The sequence below is a fragment of the Bos grunniens genome, chromosome 13 (genome assembly GCF_055505025.1).
Source record: "Bos grunniens cultivar Pamir isolate PY7600 chromosome 13, Bosgru_T2T1.0, whole genome shotgun sequence".
Lineage (NCBI taxonomy): Eukaryota > Metazoa > Chordata > Mammalia > Artiodactyla > Bovidae > Bos > Bos grunniens.
In genome coordinates this window covers 21,988,778-22,013,141 of record NC_141177.1, presented here as the reverse complement: position 1 = coordinate 22,013,141, position 24,364 = coordinate 21,988,778, and the positions used below count along the sequence as shown (strand labels likewise).

The following is a 24,364-nucleotide window of genomic DNA, read 5'->3' as shown; positions in this document are numbered from 1 at the left end:
TCACCCGGCCGCTCACTATCAGATGGGAGGGGCAGGAACTCCAGGGCTGGTGGAGTTTCCGACCAGGCAGGAAAAAGAACAAAGAAACTGTGTGGGGGGAGAAGGTGGAGGGGTGGCTAGGAGGGTGGCAGGAGCGGAGGGGACGCTTCACCATGGAATATGAAGTCAAGAAAGGGAAAAAGGTAGGTGGGGGTTTGGAAAGGGTTCGGGGTAGAGAAGTGTACCCGGAGTTGGAGAAATGAGAAGCCTGGGGGTGGGGTGATGGGCAGTGAGTGCTCAGGAGCACCTTTCTTCTTGTTTGGAAAGACCTTTCTCTCCACCCTTGGGCAGCCAGACATTTGGGCTCAAACTCTCTAACCAGTCTCCCTACTCTTAGTGGCCTCTGCCATCCCAGGAAAGAACAGAAGGACAGGTACCTTCCAGGAAAATCCAGCCAGCCAGATTAGTCTGGGAGACACTCCCAACCTGCTTCCCTGGTGTTCCTGGGGGTTCCCCTCTGCAGTTTCTCAGACCGAAGGACAGACAGAAAAACAGACACCAAGCAAACCCATTCCCCTGATTCTTGCCTCATCAGGGAGAAGGACCTCAGGCAGGGGAAGTCTGTGCTACAAGGCTGCCTATCTGGGCTTGGGACACCTACCTCCTCCTCCTGCCAGGTTCTAGCTGAGCCTGGCCTCTCCCCATCTTTATACAGGGACCAGTTCTGTTCCAAAGGCCTCAGCCTGAGGGTCACTCCCCAAACCCCTAGATCTTTACTTCTTCCTGACTCTCAGAAATTTTCTAGTCTGGTTCTCTGGGCATCTCACTTGTTTGTCTTTGCAGTCCAGGAAGCCTCTGGGCTTCCAACTCCCACCCCCATCCCCACCGAGCCCTCTTCCCCCAGGAAACCAAGATCCAACTGTTTGAAAAGGCTCCCATGTGACTTATGAGGGCTCCAAAGGGAGCCAAGACATAGGTGCTTGTTGCTTCTTGGTTCCTTTCTTCTACAGATATTTATTCAGTACCTATTATATACCAGGCACCATGCCTGGTGCTGGTGATGATGCACTGTGAATAAAGTCAGACAAGGTCCCTGCCCCCTCCCTGGAGCTCACAGTCTAGTGGGGAAGACAGCTATTAATGTTTTTTAAAGCCATTAATGTAAAATTGTACAAAAGGCTCCATATGCAGTGCTGGGAGAATGTTAAACCTTAGACTGGTCAGCCTGAGCTGATAGGTGGAAAGAAAGGGAGTAGGAAAGAATGTTTCAGGCAGGGAAACAGTGTGTGCAAAGCCCCTCCATGGGAGGAAGGAATATAGCAAGTAGGAAGAACTGAAATATGGCCCTAGACCCAGAGGACAGGTGTGAGGGGCAGTGAGATGAAGTTGGAGAAGTGGTCAAGGCTGGACCGTTCAGGGCCACAGACAAAACAATTACCTTCCCGGTCCACTTAGGCATACACACATACTCCATACATGGGATAAAGTCCTGCCTCCATAGCCAACATTCAAGCCCTCTATGACTTGTTCAGCTCATCATTTGGCTACAGCAAAATGGCTATAACATATCTTCTCCAGGCTTGTGCTCATCCAGCCCTTGCAGCCCCCAGGATTTTGCACATGCTGTGCCCTCTTCTTGGAATGTTTGTTCCCAGATTGCTTGATCTCATTCCTCAGAGCTTCCTTGTACTTAATCCAGGCTCCATGATACTGATTGTAAAACTTGAACTGGGCATCAGAATCACCTGGTGCTTGTTAAAACACAGATCATGGGGGTCTCATCCCAGTTTCTGGTCCAATAGGTCTGGGATGGAGTACAAGAATGTATATTTCTCTTAAATTCCCAGGTGATGCTGCTACTGCTGGTGGTGGAGACCCAGGAACCACACACTGAGAACCACTGGTCTAGATCAGTGCTCACACTTTCCTGAGAGTTTAAATTCTGTTGGGCTGAGTTGAAGCCCTAGAATTTGCTCCTTCAATCTAGATTCAGGCCATTTTTAATGCAGGTGCCCACTGGATTATACTATGGTATCATTAGTTAGAAATCAATCATTTCTAATATTGAGGAAAGCATAGGAAATAGCTTAATAAATACCTATGCACCTACCATTCAGCCAGATTGGATGTTAATATTTTTCTGTACTTGCCCCAGCCTAGGTAAGTTCCTACTGTCACCTGGGTGTTTATTTTTTTTAGCTTTTTACTTTGTATTGGGGTTAGCCAATTAACAATGTTGTGATAGTTTCAGGCAAACAGGGAAGGGACCCAGCCATACATAGACATGTATCCATTCTCCCTCAAACTCCCTCACCTGGGTATTTAGAATGAAGGTTTGGAGCCAGACTGCCCAGGGTGAATATTGGTTCTACAGCCACTAGCTGGTAACCTTACTAGCTCTTTCTGAGGCTCAGTTTCTCCATCTGTAAAATGGAAATCACAGAGGTAACTTGTCCCTCCCTGCAGTGTTTTTGTCAGAATGCAATTAGATAATATAAGTACAAGGCTGCGTATAAGTGCTGGTGCTGGAGAAGACCAAGTCAGTGGCTTTTACCCCCATGCCCTTGCCTCCCCCAGGGCTTTGTGTCCCCCATCCGGAGGCTGGTGTTCCCCAAGGCTGCGCGCCGGGCAGCCTGTCGGAGCAGTGTGAGCCGCCGCCCCCTGCACTCGATGCCCCTCTATCCCCCCGACTACCTCATCGACCCTCAGATTCTGCTCTGTGACTATCTGGAGAAAGAGGTCAAGGTATGCGTGGGATGAGGGGGGAAGGGTGGGAAGGATCTGGGGACAACAGATTAGGGGGAAAGTTTCCCTCGACCCTCTTAGGTTCCCCCTGGTCTGAAATTTAAACTGAACAAAGATTAACCGGAGAAAAGCACACGCATTTTATTAAATTTTCACATGTACGTGAGAACGTTCAGGGAGAGAATGGAAGACCCTGAGAAGTGACTAGAGGAAACTTTAATACATTTTGGACAAAGAAACAATAAATCTGTGAAGAACTGACAAGGCAGAGGGGTTCGGAGTAGGGGTAGTACATGGTAAAGGAGGAACAAGATTTGTTTATACAGACTTCTCGGCCCTCAGTTCCCTGTCTCTGGTGATAAGGAGGTCTCCCTTCCTGCTAGTACTCTGAAAAGAAGGTACCTTTCACCAGGGAGATTTATCTCCTGCTTTCAGGGAAGAAGGATGATGCAGGGGAATTCTGAATGACCTTCCTGCTGCTGTCATTTCCTCTGACTCCCTCAGCTTAAAATAGTCAATGTGCTGAGGTGCCATATTTTAGGGTGGCATGTTCTGGACCCCATCAGGAAAGACTTTACCTCTCCTACACACCAACCTATGACCAGCCTTATCTTACACAGGGGAGGCTCAGGGGAAAGAGGCATGGAGTCAACCCAGCCCTGCACGTGCACTTTGCTGGGAACCCTCAGCAAGTGACCTCCATCTGCTCAGCCTCAGTGTTCCCATCTCAACACGGGGCTCAAAGTCTATACCCCAAGAGCAAAGCAGATGGGAAGGTGCCCTGTGCACCGAAAAGCCAGTCCGTCTTGTGAGATTTTACTGCAGTGACATTACTGCTACTTGGATGGTGTCCAGATTAAAGGAAGCCAGTTCTGCAAGTCACAGGGACTTGGGCCAACTCAAGGGCTCTACTTCTATTTCATGCACACCATGAAGGAGCAGTGGAGAATCCTCATTACCCAACAAAGATCGATATGGGGGTAGGAGTGTCAGATTTAGCAAAAACAGGCACCCGGTTGGTAGGGGGAGGGATAAATTAGGAGTTTGGGATTAACACACACCATTATATATAAAATAGATACACAACAAGGACCTATTGTATAACACAGGGAAATATAGTTGATATTTTGTAATAATCTATGATGGAAAAGAATATGAAAAAGAATATATATATATATTATATATGTATACAGCCGAATCACTGGGCTGTATACCTGAAGCATTGTAAATCAATTATACTTCAATAAAGTTTTTATTAAAAATTTGAATTTCAGGTAGGCAATGAGTATTTTTTAGTATTAATATATACCCAGTGTTACATGAGACTAAAATTACTTTAAAAACAAACTAAAAAAGTAGCTGTTTACATGAAAACCAAATTTAATTGGCATCTTGTATTTTATCTGGCAACCCTATAAAGGGAAAAGCTAACAAAGTCACTTAAAAAACTGGGGACTGAAACTTTATAGAGAATAAAAAGAAGAGAAATGATATGATTGGTAGAATTCACCTGTAAGAATAAGACTAAAAATAATGAAAGAAGACACTTAATGACATTTAAGTGTGATAACATTAAGCTATAAGTAAGAATGAATGATTTACTTATTTTTCTGACAAAATTATATACTAACTTGATACAATATTCTTTCCTTCCCACTTAATTTCTGCAACAAGATCATAAAGAAGGCCAGTGACCTGTTGACATGGGTACTTGGGATGAACAGGAGCCACTCAGGCCAAGTGGGAAATTGCAAGTGGCCTGTTCTTTCAAGCTATTACAGTGACCTTTGCTTCTGCCATAGTTAAATAACTGTATGCTCATAAAGTAAGCTTATATTAGCAAAAATAAGTGAGCAGTGAGAGTGTGGGTTCTGGTGTGTGGAGTCCAGCTCCACCCTTTATGTTATAGATAATACTGGGCAGGTTATTTATTTTGACTGTGCCTTAGTTTTCTCATCCTCAAAGTAAGGATGAATGAGTGCCTAAAACTCGCAGGACTATGGCTCCTAGGATTGCTTTAATAACAGTTATAACCAAGCCATTATTATTAATTCAGATATTTCTATCTCAGTCTAACTTTACGGTGTCAGTGAGGTCAGGGTCCTCCGCGGCTTCAAGGTGACCTCTCTCTGCCCTTCTCCCACACCCCCGACCCCCGTCCCATTTCTATACAGTTCCTGGGCCACCTCACCTGGGTCACTTCCTCACTGAACCCCTCCAGTCGGGACGAGCTCCTGCAGCTGCTGGACACGGCCAGGGTGAGGCGCCGGGAGAGGGGAGGACAGGGTCTGGTCCCCTACGTTTCCCACCCTACGTTTCCCACCCGTGGCCACCGGGACTCAGGAGATCCGACCCACCCTGCAGCAGCTGAAGGAGCTGCCGCTGAAGACCACGGCGGAGCAAGACAGCATCCTGAGCCTGTCGGCCCGCTGCCTGCTGCTCACCTGGCGCGACAACGAGGAGCTTATCTTGCGTATCCCCACGCACGAGATTGCCGCCGCCTCCTACCTTCAGGACGACGCTCTGCACCTGCTGGTGCTGAAGACCGGTACGGTGGGCGGGGCCTGGCGGGGCAGGGCGGGGAGGGGAAGGGGTAGAGAACGCGCCCGTCACCTAGAAATGGGCGTGGCCTGGGGCAGGGGCGGGGCCTGAGGCTGGAGGATGGGGTGAAAGGCCTGACCAAACTACCCCGAGACTAGGGATAGGGCACGGCTGTTTGCAAGAAAAGGGAGCCCAGTGTTGAGGCTTGAAGGAGGGAAGCCTGACCCACCATCTCGGAAATGATGGAGAAGCCAGAATCCTGAGGCCCGAATGCGTGATTAATGGGTAGCAAAATTCTGAGGCTAAGAGGGTACCTGGGGCAAGAGGCGGAGTCTCACTTAGGGGCGGAGCCGTACACTGGGGGGCGGAGCTCGCGGCTGAGATACCCGGTGGGAGGTGTGAGGTATCCTAGGAGCGGGGCCTGAGGCCAGGGGCGGAGCTGAAGGGAAGCTTGGATCCAAGGACAGGTTCCCGAAACCAAGAACAGGGTCAGATTAACAGTAAAGAGAGAGGCGATAGCCTGACCACTACTCAGATCAGACGGCAGGGTCCGAGGCGAGGGTCGTCTGGATGGGGTGGGATGGGTGGGAACGGCCAGATGCAGGGGTGGAGCCTGAGGGGTGGGGCGGGGTCCAAAAGCAGGGACCCGGAATGGGGCGGGGTCGGGCCTCCTGACTTTGAAGCCAGGGGTGCGTCCTGAGCACAGGGGCCGGGGGACTCACTCCCAAATCCCCATCCCGCAGCGGCGGGTCAGGACCCCCAGCTGGCCTCGGGAGAGGGGGCGCTTAGCCTGGATCTCCTGCTTTGACTGCCACACGACCTCTCCTAGGTCTGGGCGTGGATCCGGTGCCAGCCGGCGTAGACGCCAGCCCCGGCGGGGCGGGGCGCGACCCGGGCCCGCCGGGCGTGTCGCCCGAGAAGCGGCGGGTGGGCACCACCGAGCGGCGCCACACCATCTGCAGCCTGGACTGGCGGATGGCGTGGGGCGGCGGCGCAGGCGCCGAGGCCCGGGCCGGGGGCGGCGGCGGCGGCAGCCTGGAGCGCCAGCGCGCCGGGGCGCGGGCGTCGGGCAGCTGGGAGCGGCGGCAGACGTTCAGCGGCAGCTGGGAGCGGCGGCACGCCGGCGGCGGCGGCGGCACAGGAAAGCCAGGCGGCAGCTGGGAACGGAGGCAGGCGGGTGGCGGCGGTGGCAGCTGGGAGCGGCGTCACCCGGGCCCCAACCCGCTCGACCCGCAGGACCCCAGCCCCGACGCCTACTGCAACTTGGTCATTCTGGCTGTGGCCAACAGGGTGAGCCCGAGGGCACCCTGAGTCCCTGCACCCTGCCTCCAGGGCATGTCTTCACCCCCGCCCCCATCCCTCCGCACCGCCCCCTCCCGCTCCCCATCCCTCTGTCCCCGCCACCCCCTCCCCCTATCCCTCCGCCCCCACCCCCGCAACCCTCCGCCCTCACTCCCCCGTCCCCTCGCCCCTTTTCATCTCCCTCTTTTGGCCCTACTCTCCAGGATTTCAGGTACTGTGTGCCCATAACGGCAAAAGGCTTCTACCCTCCAGCTCCGGGACACCTCAGGGACACCGTCCCCTTACTTGTCCCGGAGGGATGAAAGCTCAAAATGGCCCAGACTTGATCTAATCTCTCCTCCAGCCCTCCTCTTTCCCCAAAGTCGTCAGTCTCCGCACTACCACAGTAAGAATCATGAGGACAGTAATTTCCAGCACGAATTGAGTGCCCGACCTGTGCCAGACAGGAAACCAGTATTAATCATTTTCTTCTCACGTTAACCCCTAGAGGCAAATATTACCATCATTCCTATTCTACAGAGAAGGAAACAGACACAGAGGCTAAGCAACTTGTGCAAGGTCACACAGGAAGCAGGCAGTGATTTCAACACTGGGACCCAAAAGTTCAGAGCCTGTGTTCTTGGTAACAACGGTTATCACCCAAAGCATAAGATTTCCCGCCATTCTTGCTCCACCCTCTATCCTCCACATTCACCCTTGCTTTTATTTATTTGACCATGTTCATTGAGTACCAGCTTCTGCTAGGCATTGGTCTAGGTGCCATGGATACAGAAATGAACAAGACATAATTAGTGTCCTCTCTTAGGGAGCTCACTGTCTAGCGGACACCTTCAAACCCTGAGACTTGTAAGCTTTTTCTCTGACCCAGGGTCTTGAACTCCCCCTATGTATAAATCCCATGTGGTGAACAAAATAGACACGGTGCCTCTTTAGAAAGAAAGGTGGATAGTAACCAGTAAACTCAGGCTATGGAGCTGACTCGAAACACTTTCTCATTTATCCTTGGCACCTAGAAAAGTGCCTGGCATATGTATGCGTTCATGCTAAGTCACTTCAGTCATGTCCAACTCTTTGCAACCCCATGGACTATAGCCCACCAGGCTCCTCTGTCCACGGGATTCTCCAGGCAAGAATACTGGAGTGAGTTGCCATTTCCTAGCTGCTCAATAAATATATTGAGTAGATGGATTAGTTCATAATATATTAGGATATGTTGTGATAGGGACCAAGAAAAAAACAGGCAACTTGAAATGATAAGGAGGAAGGAGATCCATTTTTCAGAGGGAAAGTGAGTTTGTGCCTTTTAAACTGAAATGTGGAAGAGAGAAGGAAGCAGCAGGGCAAAGAGCCAAGAAAGTCCATTCCAGGCATAGGCACCAGTGTGCCCTGTTTATTCCTCTAGGCTGAGAGGGCTTTAGGCCTTACCTAATTCACCTCTGAGACTCCATAACCCAGCACAGTGCCTGCCACACAGTGGAAATAAGTAATAATTTGTAGAATGAGTAAATAAATAAGGCTTTTTTCCGGGAGTATCTGAGCCTCTGGCCTCCAATCTGAGGCATCATGGTCCCAAGAAGGGTACAGGAGTTAGAGTCAAAAAACCTGGGTGCCAATATTAACCAAAGCCATGAGCCTGCTGTGTGAGTCACTTATCCACTGTCATGAAATAAGGATCCCGTCTTCTCTGTCCACTTAATAGGGTTATTATAAGGATCAATCCTGGTTTAATGATAACTTTACTCCCTCATCCCAAGATGCCTGTCCTAAGGTTACATTTTAATTTACACCCTGGGCTGACTTTTTTAGAAGCACAAAATGAGAAATGACTTCATAAAGATGGACTCTTTATTAGTTGTCTTTCTATATCTCTTACTAAAGAGGTAAACCAAAAAGGCAAATTCCTCTTCAAATTCGCCATCTCAAAAAAGTGTTACCCAAGAAGCTAAATACCTTCCTTCTATCAGGGACTGAAGTTTATATATTCATCCTGCTTCCATTTTTGCCCTGGGTGCCAGGAAGCTCACATCTAAATATGGCACAATAACTATGTTGAGCCTAACATTTTCATACATGTAATTCTTCCTCCTCTTACTAGGTATTAGGAGACCAGGGTTCTAGCCCTGGCTAATCACTTTAGTCTCTGGGTTTCAGCTTCCTACGTGTAAACTTAATTTAATTTAGCATAAGCATGCTAATGTTTAATTTAGCATAAGCTTCAGGAAGGCCCATAATTCTCCCATAAACTGGGGGTACCTGTGTGTACTTTTCAGAGCATGAGAGTTACAGTTTTCACACGATTCTAGAAAGACCAGTAAACGGCTATTTCTATAGAAGCCACCCAGAGCATGGCTAGATAATTTTGATGGAAAATGACCTTAGAGTGGCTCTAAAGTCGCCCATAGTTGAGTGTGTGCCCTTGTGTGCCCGCTCACACTGCGTTTTCAGGAAGCAGGGGCATCCTGATCACAGAAGAGGGACTGAGCTCTATCCTTCTCTCTGGACAAGGATGCTGCTGAGGAGTCCTGTGCCCTCATCTGTCAGGTCTTCCAGATCATCTACGGGGACCAAAGCATTGAGTGCGTGGACCGGGCCGGTTACCACTACACATCCACGCCTGAACGGCCGTGGCTCTGTAGCCGCAGTGAGTATTCCAATTCCTGGCCAACCTTCCTGCGAATCATCCTGAAAGGCCAGAGGAGGTGGGGGTCAGGGGCAGGGTAGGGGGTGATATGTCCCAAGACTGGGGCCAACAAAAGCCTTTAGGGGTCCTGACTTCTACAGCAATTACAGTGTACCCCCAATATATAGCTAAAATAAAATGTCCAATTTCATAATGACCTCAAGCCTAGCTTTATAATAAGCCCTTTAGAGGTGAACTCTCTCTCCCTTTTGTATTTTGGCATCCCAGGGGCATTGTCTGTTTACTGAGCCATCTAGCCCTACTAGGACTCTAGGTCAAAACCAAGATTTCAAGACTGGTCCTTGAATGCTGTCAAGGGCTGGAATGCAGATGAAATCAACAGAGATTTGCTGAGCACCAGCTATGTGCCAAGCACAGACCCAACGTGTCACATGTTTATAATCCTCATAACAACCTCATCTGTCCTGTTTACCACTGTGTCCCCTGTTCCTAGTGGAGGATCAGGGCCAGACGCTTAAGGTGTATTTTCTGAATGGATGAAAGAACTGAGGCCTTATGAATCCAGTTTTAATGGACGAGGCTATTAAGGCTCAGAGCGGTCAATAAATGTCTCAAGGTCACACAGCTGGCAAATGACAGAGTCAGGATTCAAACCCAAGTGCACCTGATTCTAAAGCTTCCATCTGCAACATGCCTCCTTCAAGGCCCCAGAGTGAACTTCCTCAGCCAGAGCTCCCTCAGGGTGGTCCCTGTTTGCATAGCTCCAGCAACAGGGAGTGGGCTCTTTCCTCCTGGAGGCACTCCCATCTGTGGCAACTGTGGTTGTTGAGAATCTGGGAAAGTTCATTGACTCTCCCAGGGATGATGGAGAAATAAATAAGATAATTCAACAAATATTTCTTGAACACCTGAGTGTTGGATCCTGCTAATCCCCAGGATGCACTGGTGACTAAAATCAGACATGGTCCTCCCTCGGAGGCTTGCATTGCTGAAATCAGCTGACAGTAATTAAATTGTTACACAGGGACTTCCCTGGTGATTCAATGGCTAGGACTTTATGCTCCCAAGCCAGGGGTTCCGGTTCAATCCTTGGCCAGAGAACTAGATCCCACATGTTGCAACCAAAATTTCGCATGCTTTAACTAAAGATCCCGTGTGCCACAAGGAAGACCCGATGTACTCAAATAAATAAAAATATTTCTTTGGGCCATACTGGCCTTTACTGCTGCTTGTGGAGCTCCTCTAGTTGCAGCAAGCGGGGGCTACTCCGTAGTTGTGGTGCGCACGCTTCTCATTGTGATGACATCTCTTGTTGCAGAGCGCAGGCTTCAAGGTGCATGGTCTTAGTGGCCCCGCAGCATGTGGAATCTTGCTGGACCAGGGATCGAACCAATGTCCCTTGTATCGGCAGGTGGATTTTCAACCACTGGACTACCAGGGAAATCCTGTTTTTGTTTTCTTAAGAAAAATAACCTACTTTAAAAGAAATAGTTACACAAATAAAATGCAACCACACACTCTTGTAGGAAAATATATAATGAGAAACCAGCCTGACCTGGAAAGTCAGGGGAGTATCCTGAGGAAGTGCCACTAAGTGAGCCAAGGGGGAGGCCAGTACCTGTACCAGGGTCAGGTACAGAGCAAATTCTCTGTACCTGGTGCTCCTTTCTCCTCATGATTTTGACCTCCTTCCCTCCAAAGGTCTTTTTTTTTCTGTCTCTCTCTCTCAAACATATATGGCTTACAAACCCTACAGCAACTGGTCCCTGGCTTGCTCTCCCCAAGGTCCCCATGAGTAGGCAGGAAGGTGGTGTTGTCCCAACCTTGGGGAAGGTGAGGGCCAGGAGGAAGAGGTGGGTTGCCCAAGGTTGTCTCTGTGTTGGTGGTGGGGGCAGGAATCCTGGTCACAATCTTCCAGTGGCTGCCCGTTTCACTCAGTGCGTAAGCTAACTCCTGTACGATTGCTTACAAGGCCATCCTTGCTCCAGCCGCCATCTTTACTCCAGGGTGGGGCTGAGCTTGGGGCCTCAGGGACCCGGGGATATTGGTCCCTGCTTTGCCACCACTCACTGCCCTCTCTCTGCTGCCCCCAGGTGAGAGCTGCCGCACTGACGGGACCTATGCCTACGACGCGGACTTCAGCTGCTGCAGCTCCTTGTGGGTACTGCCCTGGCCAGGGATCCCACTCTGGTCCCTCTGTCCCTGCACAAACAGGACTGGTCCTCTGGGCACTCTTGAGACCCTGTGGGCAAGAGAAGATGGGGGAAAGTGACTCCACTTTGATTTGTGCTGAGACACTGGTCTCTGAGCCTGAGGCTCTAGTGAGCTGATAGAATCCAAACCCCAGAGAGAGAGACAAGGCAGCCAGAAGCCAGAACTAGGTCCACAGGACCCTGCCGCTCTTCCCCAGTCATCCAGACACTCAATGGCCTGCAGAGGCCAAAATCACAAATAATGCCAAAAAATCATTTTGGCTTCATGGAATAGAAAACTCTAAAAAAGAGCCGTTTAAACAAGAGTTTCCTCCCCCTCCCCCTCCCTCTTACATAAAGTAGACCAGGAGTTCATGGCCTTGTGGTCATCAAGGACCCAGACGTATCTTTCCAGCCTCCCTAACACTTGCTTTCATCCTCCAAATCACCTCATGGGCCAAAATAGTGGTAATAGCTCCAACCATCACAGCAGGTCTTTAATTCTTTGCTAAAATTTCCACCTGATGGCTTCTGCTTACATCTTGTTGGCCAGAACGTGGTCTCATAGCCACAACTAGCTATAAGCAGGACTGGAAAACACAGGGTTTTTAAAAAAGTCTCAGTGCAGAACATTGTCTAGGGTTCTATTTTGGATGATCAACCACCCCAGTTTGCTCAGGATTTAGATGTTCCCCAGGACATGAAATTTTCAGTACTAAAACTAGGAAAGTCCCAGGAAAAGTGAGACACGTTGGTCACCGTAATTCTGTTGCTAAGGCCTTTGGACAAGGGCAAGTGTCTGCCGGTGATATATGCCTTACTTCCCCCCCACCAACTTTTTAGCAGCAATGTATTTGCCTAATACTGTGTGCCCTTAGGCCAGTCCTTAAACAATCTGCTGTATGCTAGAGAGACAATAGTCAGGACAATGAGTAACTTTTGAATGTGCTATGTGCCAAGGGCTATTTTATAATGCACTTCATTTAAAAACTCTATTTCTCACGACACCAATTTTTTACCATCCCATTTTATAGCTAGAGAAATTGGAAAATAGAGAAGTTAAGTAACTTGACACAAGGTCAAGAAGCTAGTAAGTTGTTGGCCTGGGGTTTGAACCCAAGTAGGCTTAGAATCCACACTAAACGTACAGTGCTTCTATAGAGCTAATCATTGACGATGGTTCTGGAACAACATAGAGACCAGGAGGCAGAGCCCAAGGCTGACTTTTATTTAAGCAATATTTATTGAGTACCTACTCTGTACCTACCCATGACACAGAGGCTTTTCTGATGCCCCCACCAAATGTCCTCTCTAACCACTCTGTCCCCATACCCTCTGTCGCAGCCACAGTGGCCTTCTGGCTGCTCCTCAGACTCACCGTGCAGATCCTGCCTCAGCATCCCTGTGTGCTGTGCTGTGTGCTAGGGATACAGGGGGAGCAGGGCAAGAATGAGACCTGTGCTTGGCACAGAGGAGGTACTCAGCAAACAGAGAAAACCAAGGTCTCTGCTCATGCATGCTTGAAGTGTGGCAAAGGGACAGGGAAATCATTATTTAGTAGCAATAAGCATCAACAGTAAGAAACATGACCGGGAAGCTCAGAGAGTGGCTGCAAAAACCCTGCCTCATCTGGGGAGTCAGGAGGGCCTCTCCAAGGTGACGACACTTGAACTGAGACCTGATGGATAAAAAGGGGAAGAGCACTCCAGGTAGAGAGAACAGCAAGTGCAAGGAGGCTGAGGCAGGATATGCTTGGCTAGGCTGAGGAGCAGCCAGGAGGCCACTGAGACTGCGACAGAGGATGTGAGGGACAGAGTGGCTAGAAAGGACATTTGGCGGGGGCATTGGAAAGGCCTCCATGTCATGGGTAGATTTATAGACTTTGTGATCATATTGGACAGAGGGTCTAACTTGGTCAGGAGGGATCAGGGAGAACTCTCCCGAGGAGGTGACTTTTAAAATGCAATGATGAGGAAGAGTTAGCTGAGCACACAACAGGGAAAGAGAGGCATTCCAGGCCGAGGTAATAGCATGGCCAAAGGCCCAGAGGTGAGGAGGTACTTGGAGTATTAGAGGAAAAGCAAGAAGACAGGTGGCCTGAGCCTAAGCAGCAAGGGTGAGGCAAGGCTTAAGAGGTGGTGCAGGGCCAGATCACAGGAGACCTCGAGGGCCAAAATGGGGTCCAGGAGGAGGGCTCAGTCCCAGGGTATGGGTGGCTGTTCCCTCCCACCTTCAGCCTACCGCATGGTGAGGAGCTGGAGAGAGGGAGTGAGGCCCCTTCCCTCTGTTCCTGCAGCAACAGCTCCCAGGACACATTTGAAGCCTGTTACAGCGGCACGTCCACACCCTCTTTCCATGGCTCCCACTGCAGCAGCAGCGACCACAGCGGCCTGGGCCTCGAGCAGTTACAGGATTACATGGTCACGGTGAGCTGGGGCAGGCAGGGTGGCCAGGTATTTCAGGAATCATGAACAATCCGGGGCATAACTGAAGTGTAAGACCTCAGAGGTCAGGGCAGGGCATGACATTCGGAGAATAAACGGAGTCAGCCATGAAAGACCTTAATGAACAGCTAGCAGTGAGTGCTGGCTTTATACCGGGCACTGTTCTGAGCACCTATAATCTATCATCTCCTTTCATCTTTCAACAACCCAAGAGGGAAGTGCCATCATTATTCTCACTTTGCGATGAGGAAAGCAAGGGTTAAGGAGGTTATCATCTGCTCATGATCACAGAGCTGGTCAGTAAAGGGGCCAGGATTTTAAATTAGGCAGCTTGAGTCCACATCCCACTCTTAGATGCAGCCCAAGGGGTCTGGATGTCCCCCAGGAGGCCAGCTTTTCAGAGGAGGGCTGGGCTGGATACATCCAGCTCTGGGTATTTTAGGCAGGGGAGTAATTTCAAATGGTGCACCCACAGTTGCGGACTAAGCTGGGGCCCCCAGAGATCCAGCAGTTTGCGCTGCTGCTTCGGGAGTACCGGCTAGGTCTGCCCATCCAGGACTACTGCGCAGGCCTGCTGAAGCTCTACGGAGACCGGCGCAAGTTCCTCCTGCTTGGTGAGCCCCCTGCCCAGGCTGGGAGTGTTCACTCTTTACCCTTTGACCAACCCCACGTCCAAGGAGCCGTGGCTGCATGGGCGCAGGAGGGCCTAGAGGAGGTATCCCACGTTGAAGGTCAGGAAGGGCGGCAGTGAGGAGAGGTACCTACCCTCGTCCAAGGTAAGGAGCAGCGGCTGCGCTTTGCTGGAGCAGCCGTAAAGAGATACCCCACGCCCAAGGTAAGAGAAACCCAAGTAAGACGGTAGGTGTTGTGAGAGGGCATCAGAGGGCAGACATACGGAAACCATACACGCAGAAAACTAGTCAATCTAATCACACTAGGACCACAGCCTTGTCTGACTCAATGAAACTAAGCCATGCCCGTGGGGCAACCCAAGATGGGCAGGTCATGGTGGAGAGATCTGACAGAATGTGGTCCACTGGAGAAGGGAATGGCAAACCACTTCAGTATTCTTGCCTTGAGAACCCCATGAACAGTATGAAAAGGCAAAATGATAGGATACTGAAAGAGGAACTCCCCAGGTCAGTAGGTGCCCAATATGCTACTGGAGATCAGTGGAGAAATAACTCCAGAAAGAATGAAGAGATGGAGCCAAAGCAAAAAGAATACCCAGCTGTGGATGTGACTGGTGATAGAAGCAAGGTCCGATGCTGTAAAGAGCAATATTGCATAGGAACCTGGAATGTCAGGTCCATGAATCAAGGCAAATTGGAAGTGGTCAAATAAGAGATGGCAAGAGTGAATGTCGACATTCTAGGAATCAGCAAACTAAAATGGACTGGAATGGGTGAATTTAACTCAGATGACCATTATATCTACTACTGCGGGCAGGAATCCCTCAGAAGAAATGGAGTAGCCATCATGGTCAACAAAAGAGTCTGAAATGCAGTACTTGGATGCAGTCTCAAAAACAACAGAATGATCTCTGTTTGTTTCCAAGGCAAACCATTCAATATCACAGTAATCCAAGTTTATGCCCCAACCAGTAACGCTGAAGAAGCTGAAGTTGAACGGTTCTATGAAGACCTACAAGACCTTTTAGAACTAACACCCAAAAAAGATGTCCTTCTCATTATAGGGGACTGGAATGCAAAAGTAGGAAGCAAAGAAACACCTGGAATAACAGGCAAATTTGGCCTTGGAATACGGAATGAAGCAGGGCAAAGACTAATAGAGTTTTGCCAAGAAAATGCACTGGTCATAACACCCTCTTCCAGCAACACAAGAGAAGACTCTACACATGGACATCACCAGATGGTCAACACCAAAATCAGATTGATTATATTCTTTGCAGCCAAAGATGGAGAAGCTCTATATAGTCAGCAAAAACAAGACCAGGAGCTGACTGTGGCTCAGATCATGAACTCCTTATTGCCAAATTCAGACTTAAATTGAAGAAAGTAGGGAAAACCACTAGATCATTCAGGCAAGACCTAAATCAAATCCCTTATGATTATACAGTGGAAGTGAGAAATAGATTTAAGGGCCTAGATCTGATAGACAGAGTACCTAATGAACTATGGACAGAGGTTCATGACATTGTACAGGAGACAGGGATCAAGACCATCCCCATGGAAAAGAAATGCAAAAAAGCAAAATGGCTGTCTGGGGAGGCCTTACAAATAGCTGTGAAAAGAAGAGAAGCGAAAAGCAAAGGAAAAAAGGAAAGATATAAGCATCTGAATGCAGAGTTCCAAAGAATAGCAAGAAGAGATAAGAAAGCCTTCCTCAGTGATCAATGAAAAGAAATAGAGGAAAACAACAGAATGGGAAAGACTAGAGATCTCTTCAAGAAAATGAGAGATACCAAGGGAACATTTCATGCAAAGATAGGCTCGATAAAGGACAGAAATGGTATGGACCTAACAGAAGCAGAAGATATTAAGAAGAGATGGCAAGAATACACAGAAGAACTGTACAAAAAAGATTTTCATGACCCAGATAATCACGATGGTGTGATCACTGACCTAGAGCCAGACATCCTGGAATGTGAAGTCAAGTGGGCCTTAGCATCACTACGAACAAAGCTAGTGGAGGTGATGGAATCCAGTTGAGCTATTTCAAATCCTGAAAGATGATGCTATGAAAGTGCTGCACTCAATATGCCAGCAAATTTGGAAAACTCAGCAGTGGCCACAGGACTGGAAAAGGTCAGTTTTCATTCCAATCCCAAAGAGAGGCAATGCCAAAGAATGCTCAAACTACCGCACAATTGCACTCATCTCACACGCTAGTAAAGTAATGCTCAAAATTCTCCAAGCCAGGCTTCAGCAATATGTGAACCATGAACTTCCTGATATTCAAGCTGGTTTTAGAAAAGGCAGAGGAGCCAGAGATCAAGTTGCCAACATCCGCTGGATCATGGAAAAAGCAAGAGAGTTCCAGAAAAAATCTATTTCTGCTTTTTTGACTATGCCAAAGCCTTTGACTGTGTGGATCACAATAAACTGTGGAAAATTCTGAAAGAGATGGAAATACCAGACCACCTGATCTGCCACTTGAGAAATCTGTATGCAGGTCAGGAAGCAACAGTTAGAACTGGACATGGAACAACAGACTGGTTCCAAATAGAAAAAGGAGTACGTCAAGGCTGTATATTGTCACCCTGCTTATTTAACTTCTATGCAGAGTACATCATGAGAAATGCTGGGCTGGAAGAAGCACAAGCTGGAATCAAGATTGCTGGGAGAAATATCAATAACCTCAGATATGCAGATGACACCACCCTTATGGCAGAAAGTGAAGAGGAACTAAAAAGCCTCCTGATGAAAGTGAAAGTGGAGAGTGAAAAAGTTGGCTTAAAGCTCAACATTCAGAAAACGAAGATCATGGCATCTGGTCCCATCACTTCATGGGAAATAGATGGGGAAACAGTGGAAATAGTGTCAGACTTTATTTTTCTGGGCTCCAAAATCACTGCAGATGGTGACTGCAGCCGTGAAATTAAAAGACGCTTACTCCTTGGAAGGAAAGTTATGACCAACCTAGATAGCATATTGAAAAGCAGAGACATTACTTTGCCAACAAAGGTCCGTCTAGCCAAGGCTATGGTTTTTCCAGTGGTCATGTATGGATGTGAGAGTTGGACTGTGAAGAAGGCTGAGCGCCGAAGAATTGATGCTTTTGAACTGTGGTGTTGGAGAAGACTCTTGAGAGTCCCTTGGACTGCAAGGAGATCCAGCCAGTCCATTCTGAAGGAGATCGGCCCTGGGATTTCTTTGGAAGGAATGATGCTAAAGCTGAAACTCCAGTACTTTGGCCACCTCATGTGAAGAGTTGACTCATTGGAAAAGACTCTGATGCTGGGAGGGATTGGGGGCAGGAGGAGATGGGGACAACAGAGGATGAGATGGCTGGATGGCATCACTGACTCGATGGACGTGAGTCTGGGTGAACTCCAGGAGTTGGTGATGGACAGGGATGCCTGGCGTGCTGTGATTCATGGGGTCGCAAAGAGTCGGACACGACTGAGCAACTGAACTGAACTGAACTGAAAGCCACATCATGAGATCCACAAGACAAACAAGGAAACCAAAGTGCGGAGAGGGGAAGGGACTTGTCTGCAGTCACGGAGCCGGGAAAGAGAGCACAGGTGTAACCATTTCACCTTCACAGCAAAGCTGCAAGAGGGCATGACACTTCCCATTTTACCCCACGAGGCATCCAAAATTCAGAGAGGCTAAGGAACTCGTCCAAGGTCATGGAGCTAGTGAAGAGGGCTAATGATAACAGTAAGAGGAATGATAATCCTTTTTTTCTTTAAGTTTTTATTCAACTTGTTATAATATTGCTTCTCTTTTATGTTTTGGTTTTGTTGGCCCTGAGGCATATGGGATATTAGCTCCTAGACCAGGAATTGAATCTGCACTCCTTTGATTGGAAGGCCAAGCCTTAACCACTGGACTACCAGGGAAGTCCCAGGAATGATGATTCTTAATAAGCTAACATGTACTTGGCTGTTAACATGTGCCAAAGGATCATCTGGTTGAAGGCCCTCGGTACTGAAAGTTGAAACTATGACTTGCCTCCATTTTGCAGATGAGAAAATTGAGGCTGAAAGAAACAAAGTACATAAGTCATAAAGCCAGTAAGTAGTGACAGAAGTAAAACAGAAGTCAAATGGGCTGCCCAGTGTGTGCTAAGAACCTTATTTAATCCTTACAGCCCGGGAGAACAGGTGCAATTACCTCCGCTTTACAGGTGAGGACAGTAAGGCTCAGAATACTTATTGAGGCTACTTATTGAGTCCATGGGGTCACAAAGAGTGGGACACAACCGAGCGACTAAGCACAGCACATAACGAATAAATAGGAATATAACCATCGAAATAATAATGATAACAAGAATAAGCTAACATGCAGTGAGCATTTAAATGTGTACGGGGCACTGTACCATTATTCTCCAGCTCAGAGAGTCAAGGAGTTGTGCAAGCCACACAGCCAGCGAGTGGCAGGGCCGGGGATCTGAACTCCGCCCTCCAGCGAAGGTGGGAGGGGAAGGGCTGACCCCGAGGAATCACCCTGGCCCTCGACCCGACCCGCAGGGATGAGGCCCTTCATTCCGGACCAGGACATTGGCTACTTCGAAGGCTTCCTGGAGGGCGTGGGCATCCGCGAGGGCGGCATCCTCACCGACAGCTTCGGCCGCATCAAGCGCAGCATGAGCTCCACGTCGGCGTCAGCGGTGCGCAGCTATGACGGCGCCCAGCGGCCGGAGGCGCAGGCCTTCCACCGGCTGCTGACAGACATAACGCACGACATCGAGGCGCTGGCCCCCGACGATGACGAAAGCACGGATGAAGAGGCCCGGGACTCCCCGGGCGGGGGCGACGCGGCCGAGGACAACTACCTGTAGCCTGTGCCGCCGTCCCTGCAGAGGGCGGGCGAGCGGGTGGCTCCGCGCTCCCGCCTCTGAGTCTCATGCGCCCTTGTCTGTGCGTTTGTGTGATCCATCCCCAGGATCTCCTCCCCAGACCCCAACCCGGGGCTCCGCGCTCCGGGGGCGGGGGTCTGTCCCTACCGGTCCCCTGCCCCGGGTCCCTGCAGGACGGAGAATGTCCTGCAGGGGCGGGACCCTAAGCGGGGCTCAGTAGCTCCCTCTGCCGGTCGGGGAGGGCGGCGAACTTCTCTGTCCCGATAGCCCGAAGGTTCGGCCTCTGGACGGACACTCGAGACTCCGCAACTTTCTGGAGGCCAAGCGAGTGATGGAGAGTGTGCTCCACCTGCTGGCCGGTTGAGAAAAGAATTCCCCGAGCCTGAAGACCTCTTTTCCTATTTTACAGTTTGAGAAACTGAGGTTCCAGAGAAGAAACTGGAGGGAGTCTCCTGATTCCCCTTAGATATTACCTCACGCTGGCCATACTAAATCGTGCAAAGGGTCTTTCTGAAGCTCTAAGAGGCAGGGTCTCCCCTTTGCAGATGGACTTAGATCTTTAGTGTGGAATAGAGGTTTCTTTCTACCAAGAGTCGACCCAGAGGTGCGTGATCTGGGTCCCAGCCCCCACCCTAAGGCTATGAACAAGTTACTTGTTCAGATCTTGCAATTGGAGCAGGACAGGCTGGGCTCCCTGTCTGATAGGTGTCCTAGCCTCTCTGCCTCTCCCATTTTTTCTTCTAACCCCACCCACCTCACAAGGGGGTCATAGGGATTACTGAAGGTCAAGACCTTAGTGCTAGGTCTAACACATGATAAGTGATCAATAAATGCTGTTCCCTTCCACATCGAACACTTTCTGACTCAGTTAACCTGTCTTTAGCTGTGTGCAACGGGACACGAACTGAGGTGAGGGTGAGATGTAGGAAGACCCTCAGGGAACTCACAGTTTGGGAGGAGAAAATAGAACTTGCCCCTCACAGCTCTATTACAGCCCGACTCCATTCATGCTCAAAGTTCAAATGAAAAGATTCTGCAGACCAGCCATCGCATCTCAGGTAGTCAAAGAAATCCAAAGACAGAATTGGAGGGGGAGAAAAGTCAGCATAAAGACAGAACTTGCACAGCCTCAGGAAAGGCTCAGAGGCTGAAAGAAGCCCTCAGAAGAGGCAAGAGAATTGCCTAGAAGAGCTAAAATTTATCTGTAGAACTTTACATGGCCAGACACAAGGTACTTACCATGAGGTAGGTACTATTATCGCCATTGTTAAAGTAATATCATTAATATTACTAGGGCTTGGATTCAGCAAGTTCCCTGATTCATTCTCAGTTCATGGCAAATGACTGTCCCATCATAACTGACCCACAAAAGGCCCTTCTGATCACCGACTCTATGGACATGAGTTTGAGCAAGCTCCAGGAGTTGGTGATGGACAGGGAAGCCTGGCGTGCTGCAGTCCATGGGATCGCAAAGAGTCGGACACAACTGACTGAACTGAACTGATGTCTTACTTCGTTTTATATTCCCCAGACTTCATCCACACATCCCCGAAATCCTTCTCCTCCCCACCATGGGTACCCATCTCTATGTGTTGATATATGTCCCCGGACACAAAATGTATAATGTCTTGTGTGTGTGTTTACATTACATAAATGGTATTATGTAACAAACTCATTCTGTTGTTTCCTTCCTGTGTAAAAACCTAACTTATTACATCCAACCACTGCAAAATATTCCAAGCTGAGCATCCACTGATGGACGCTCAGGTTGTTTCTGATTTCCTCTTAGCATAAACCACACTGTGATGAAAATCTTTGTGCATGACCCTTGTGGGGCTGTGCGAAAATTTCTTTGGGCTCTATACCCAAGAGTAGATCATAGGGTATATATGTTTTCATTTTCACTAAAATTCGCTAGAATGACTACACCAGTAGTGTGTGAAGGATACTGTCTCCCCATGTTATCAGCGACTTTTCCATCATCTGACTTTCTAACCTTTTGCCTATTTGGGTGTAAGGTGGCATCAGGTTGCTTTAAGTTGCGTTTCTCTGTTGACCCTGAGATTCAGAACCTTCTCCTATAGTTGTCAGGCATTTAGGCTTCCCCTTCAGTATTGTCTGCTCATATCTTTTCCCCATTATCATTTGGGTTCCCTGTCTTTTTCTTGTTGATTTGCAGGAGTAGTTTATACCTTTTAGGTTTTAATCCCTTGTTGGATATTTTTATAAACATCTTTTCCTAGTCCCTTGCCCATCTATTAAGTTTATTTATGGCAGTGGTTGCCAAACTTTAGCATGCATCAGAATCTCCTGGAAGGCTCTATAAAACACAGATTGCTGATCCCCACCCCAGAGTTTCTGACTTAATAGAACAGAGATGGGGCCCAAGTACTTGTGTGTGTTTGTGTGTTTTTAGCATTTACTTATTTAATATTTTTTTAATCTTTATTGAATTTTTTACAATATTGTTTCTGATTTACATTTTGGGTTTTGGGCCACGAGGCCTGTGGGATCTTAGCTCTCAGCCAGGGATTGAGCTCACACCCTGTGCACTGGAAGGCAAAGTCTTAACCACTGGATCACCAGGGACACCCTAAGAACTTGTGGCTTTTAAAAATATTTATTTATTTATTTATTTTTGACTGCACTGGGTCTTCGTTGGTGGGCATGGGCTTACTCTAGTGGTGGCAAATGGGGGCTCCTCTTCGTTGCTGTGCACAGACTTCTCATTGGAATGCCTTCTCTTGTTGTGAAACACAGGCTCCAGGCCTCGCGGGCTTCAGTAGTTGCAATACACAGGCTCAGAGTTGTGGCTCATGGGCTCCAGAGCTGGGGCTCGGTAGTCAAGGTGCAAGGGCTTAGTTGTTCTGTGGAACGTGGAATCTTCTCAGACCAGGAATCAAACCCATGTCTCCTGCATTGGCAGGCGGATTCTTATCCACTGTACCACCAGGGAAGTTCAAGAACTTCTGTTTTTAACAAGTACTCGGATGATGGTAATGGTTCAAGGACCATACTGCGAACCACTGGTCTGTGGTATCTTCCTCTGAACAAATTTTTAATTTTTATATTTTCAAATTTATTTGTCTTCATTTTATGGATGAGGGAACTGGAGCTCAAAGTGGTGAAGTGAATGACCCCCAAGATCCACAGCGAGCTGGGATCTGGACCCATATCCGGCTCACCCCAGAGCCCAGGCTCCTACTGGCTCTGCTATCCTGTCTACCTACTTTTGGGATACATTGATCAGAGGCTGAGGTATTTAGACCTGAGGCCATGAGGTGTCCTGGTAAGTTCCTGAATGAGGCAGCCACGAGGGGGAAGTCCATTGACAAGGGGCAGAGACCAAAGAGATAGGGGTCCCTCTTAAAGGCCTGAGGGCTTTGCAAAAGGATCAGGCTTGGAAATTGGCCACAGTCTTAGCCTGGCACAGAGTCAGGACTGCTGAGAGGCACTGAGACAGCTCTTACCCCACAGCTCTGAGGATGGAGCAACTTCCCCTCATACCCTGAGGAAGTCCCTAGCCAGCCCGGAACTATCCTCTTACTAAAGCCATGTAACCCTTTGGTTTCTGAAGGCTGTGGTGACCCAGGCTCTGAGCATGGGGACTCTGGCCACACTTCCTCCTGTAGCCTTCAGAAACCCTGCCAGGGTCACTTCCCATCATGGTTCAGTTCCTGGCACTGCAAGACAGGAAACCCCCCTGGGCAGGGACAGCTGATTCCCAAAGACATGTAGGGGTGGTGTAAGGATGGAACTCCCCGACCAGCTGGATCCCCTGAGGACACTCCTGCCCCGTGGATGAGTGCCAGGCACTCATCCACTGCCTGGCACTCCAACTGTCTCCAACTGCCACTGCCACTGAAGTCCCTCCCACCTGGGGCCCTGGAGACTCCCAGCAATCCTTTGCAACTGCATGTTGGGGATGGGGTCTGGCACCATTATCATCCAGTCACTGTCATTTAGAGAGCCCCCACTCTGTGCCAGGCATTGTGCTAGACACTAGAGGGAGATACAGAATAATCTCTGCCTGCTGGGGGCTCCTAGGCTGATGGTCCCCAAATGATCACTACACAAAATTCTCAACTATAAAATCAAAGAGTGAAAAACTGGCTCTTTCTGGGGAAGCTGGAAAAAGCTGCTTGGAGGAGGTGACCTACAAGTGAGACCTTGAAGGACAAGGTGGGTTTTGGCAGGTTGACAAGAGCAGGGAGAGCCCTTCAGGTGGGCCCAGCATGAGTGTAGACAGGGGAACGTGGCACCCTCTGAGACACTTAAACACTCTGGCGCCAGGGTCAGACTTGTGGTTTTGAGTCCCAACTCTGTCATCTGCAGTTGGGTGACCTTGGGGTAAGCCCCTAAAGGTCTTGTTTTCCTCATCTATAATGTGGGGCAATAACAGCATTGGCCTCATAGGTCTCGTAGATTGCTGTGAGGCGTGAACAAGATAATCCACATAAAAGTGCACCTGCGGCTGCTGCTTGGTCGCTCAGTCCTGTCTGACTCTGTGTGACCCCAGGGACTGTAGCCTGCCAGGCTCCTCTGTCCATGGGATTCTCTAGGCAAGAATACTGGAGTGGTTTGCCTTGCCCTCTTCCAGGGGATCTTTCCAACCCAGGAATCGAACTGGGGTCTCCCGCATTGCAGGCAGATTCTTTACCAGTTGAGCTATCAGGAAAACCCCAAAAGCATCTAGTAAGTGCTTAATCAATGTGACCATGATTTATTTGGGAGGTACATGGGGTATGTGCAGTGAGGGGCAGGGCTTGTAGGGGAGGAAATCAGAGAAATGGACAGGCTGAGATGGCCCTAGAAGGGCAGGCTGGGAAGTATAGGCAGTGGGGAGTGAGCTAATGGGCTTGCATTTTCTCAAAATGAATCTAGCTGCTTAGAGGGGAGAAAAACCTGGGCCCTGGGGCCCTAGGGAGAGGGCTGGGACAAGGACCAGAGGAGAGATGCTAAGAACTGGCTCAGATGCGCTAAGAGGAAGGAAGAAGGGAGGGCAGGTTCAAAGGAGGGAGGGAAAGAGG

The 24,364-nt window shown here is 49.1% G+C and overlaps 1 protein-coding gene across 4 annotated transcripts; it reads left to right on the top strand.

Moving 5' to 3' along the window:
• The first annotated feature begins 87 nt into the window (after window positions 1-87).
• Window positions 88-21,009, top strand: CCM2L (CCM2 like scaffold protein). Of its 4 annotated transcripts, none has more exons than XM_086332505.1 (10): window positions 88-182; window positions 2,557-2,724; window positions 4,899-4,982; window positions 5,092-5,272; window positions 6,095-6,555; window positions 9,073-9,208; window positions 11,302-11,365; window positions 13,697-13,826; window positions 14,320-14,458; window positions 19,006-21,009. In XM_086332505.1, exons 1-10 carry the CDS (start codon window positions 153-155, stop codon window positions 19,314-19,316), a joined length of 1,704 nt encoding a protein of 567 aa, XP_086188631.1. In that variant the 5' UTR covers window positions 88-152; the 3' UTR covers window positions 19,317-21,009. The 4 variants fall into 4 exon arrangements, with proteins under 4 accessions (XP_086188631.1, XP_086188630.1, XP_086188633.1 ...); XM_086332504.1 differs by having other exon boundaries at window positions 5,089-5,272; XM_086332506.1 differs by lacking the exon at window positions 88-182 and adding an exon at window positions 2,020-2,139 and having other exon boundaries at window positions 5,089-5,272.
• Window positions 21,010-24,364: the final 3,355 nt, after the last annotated feature.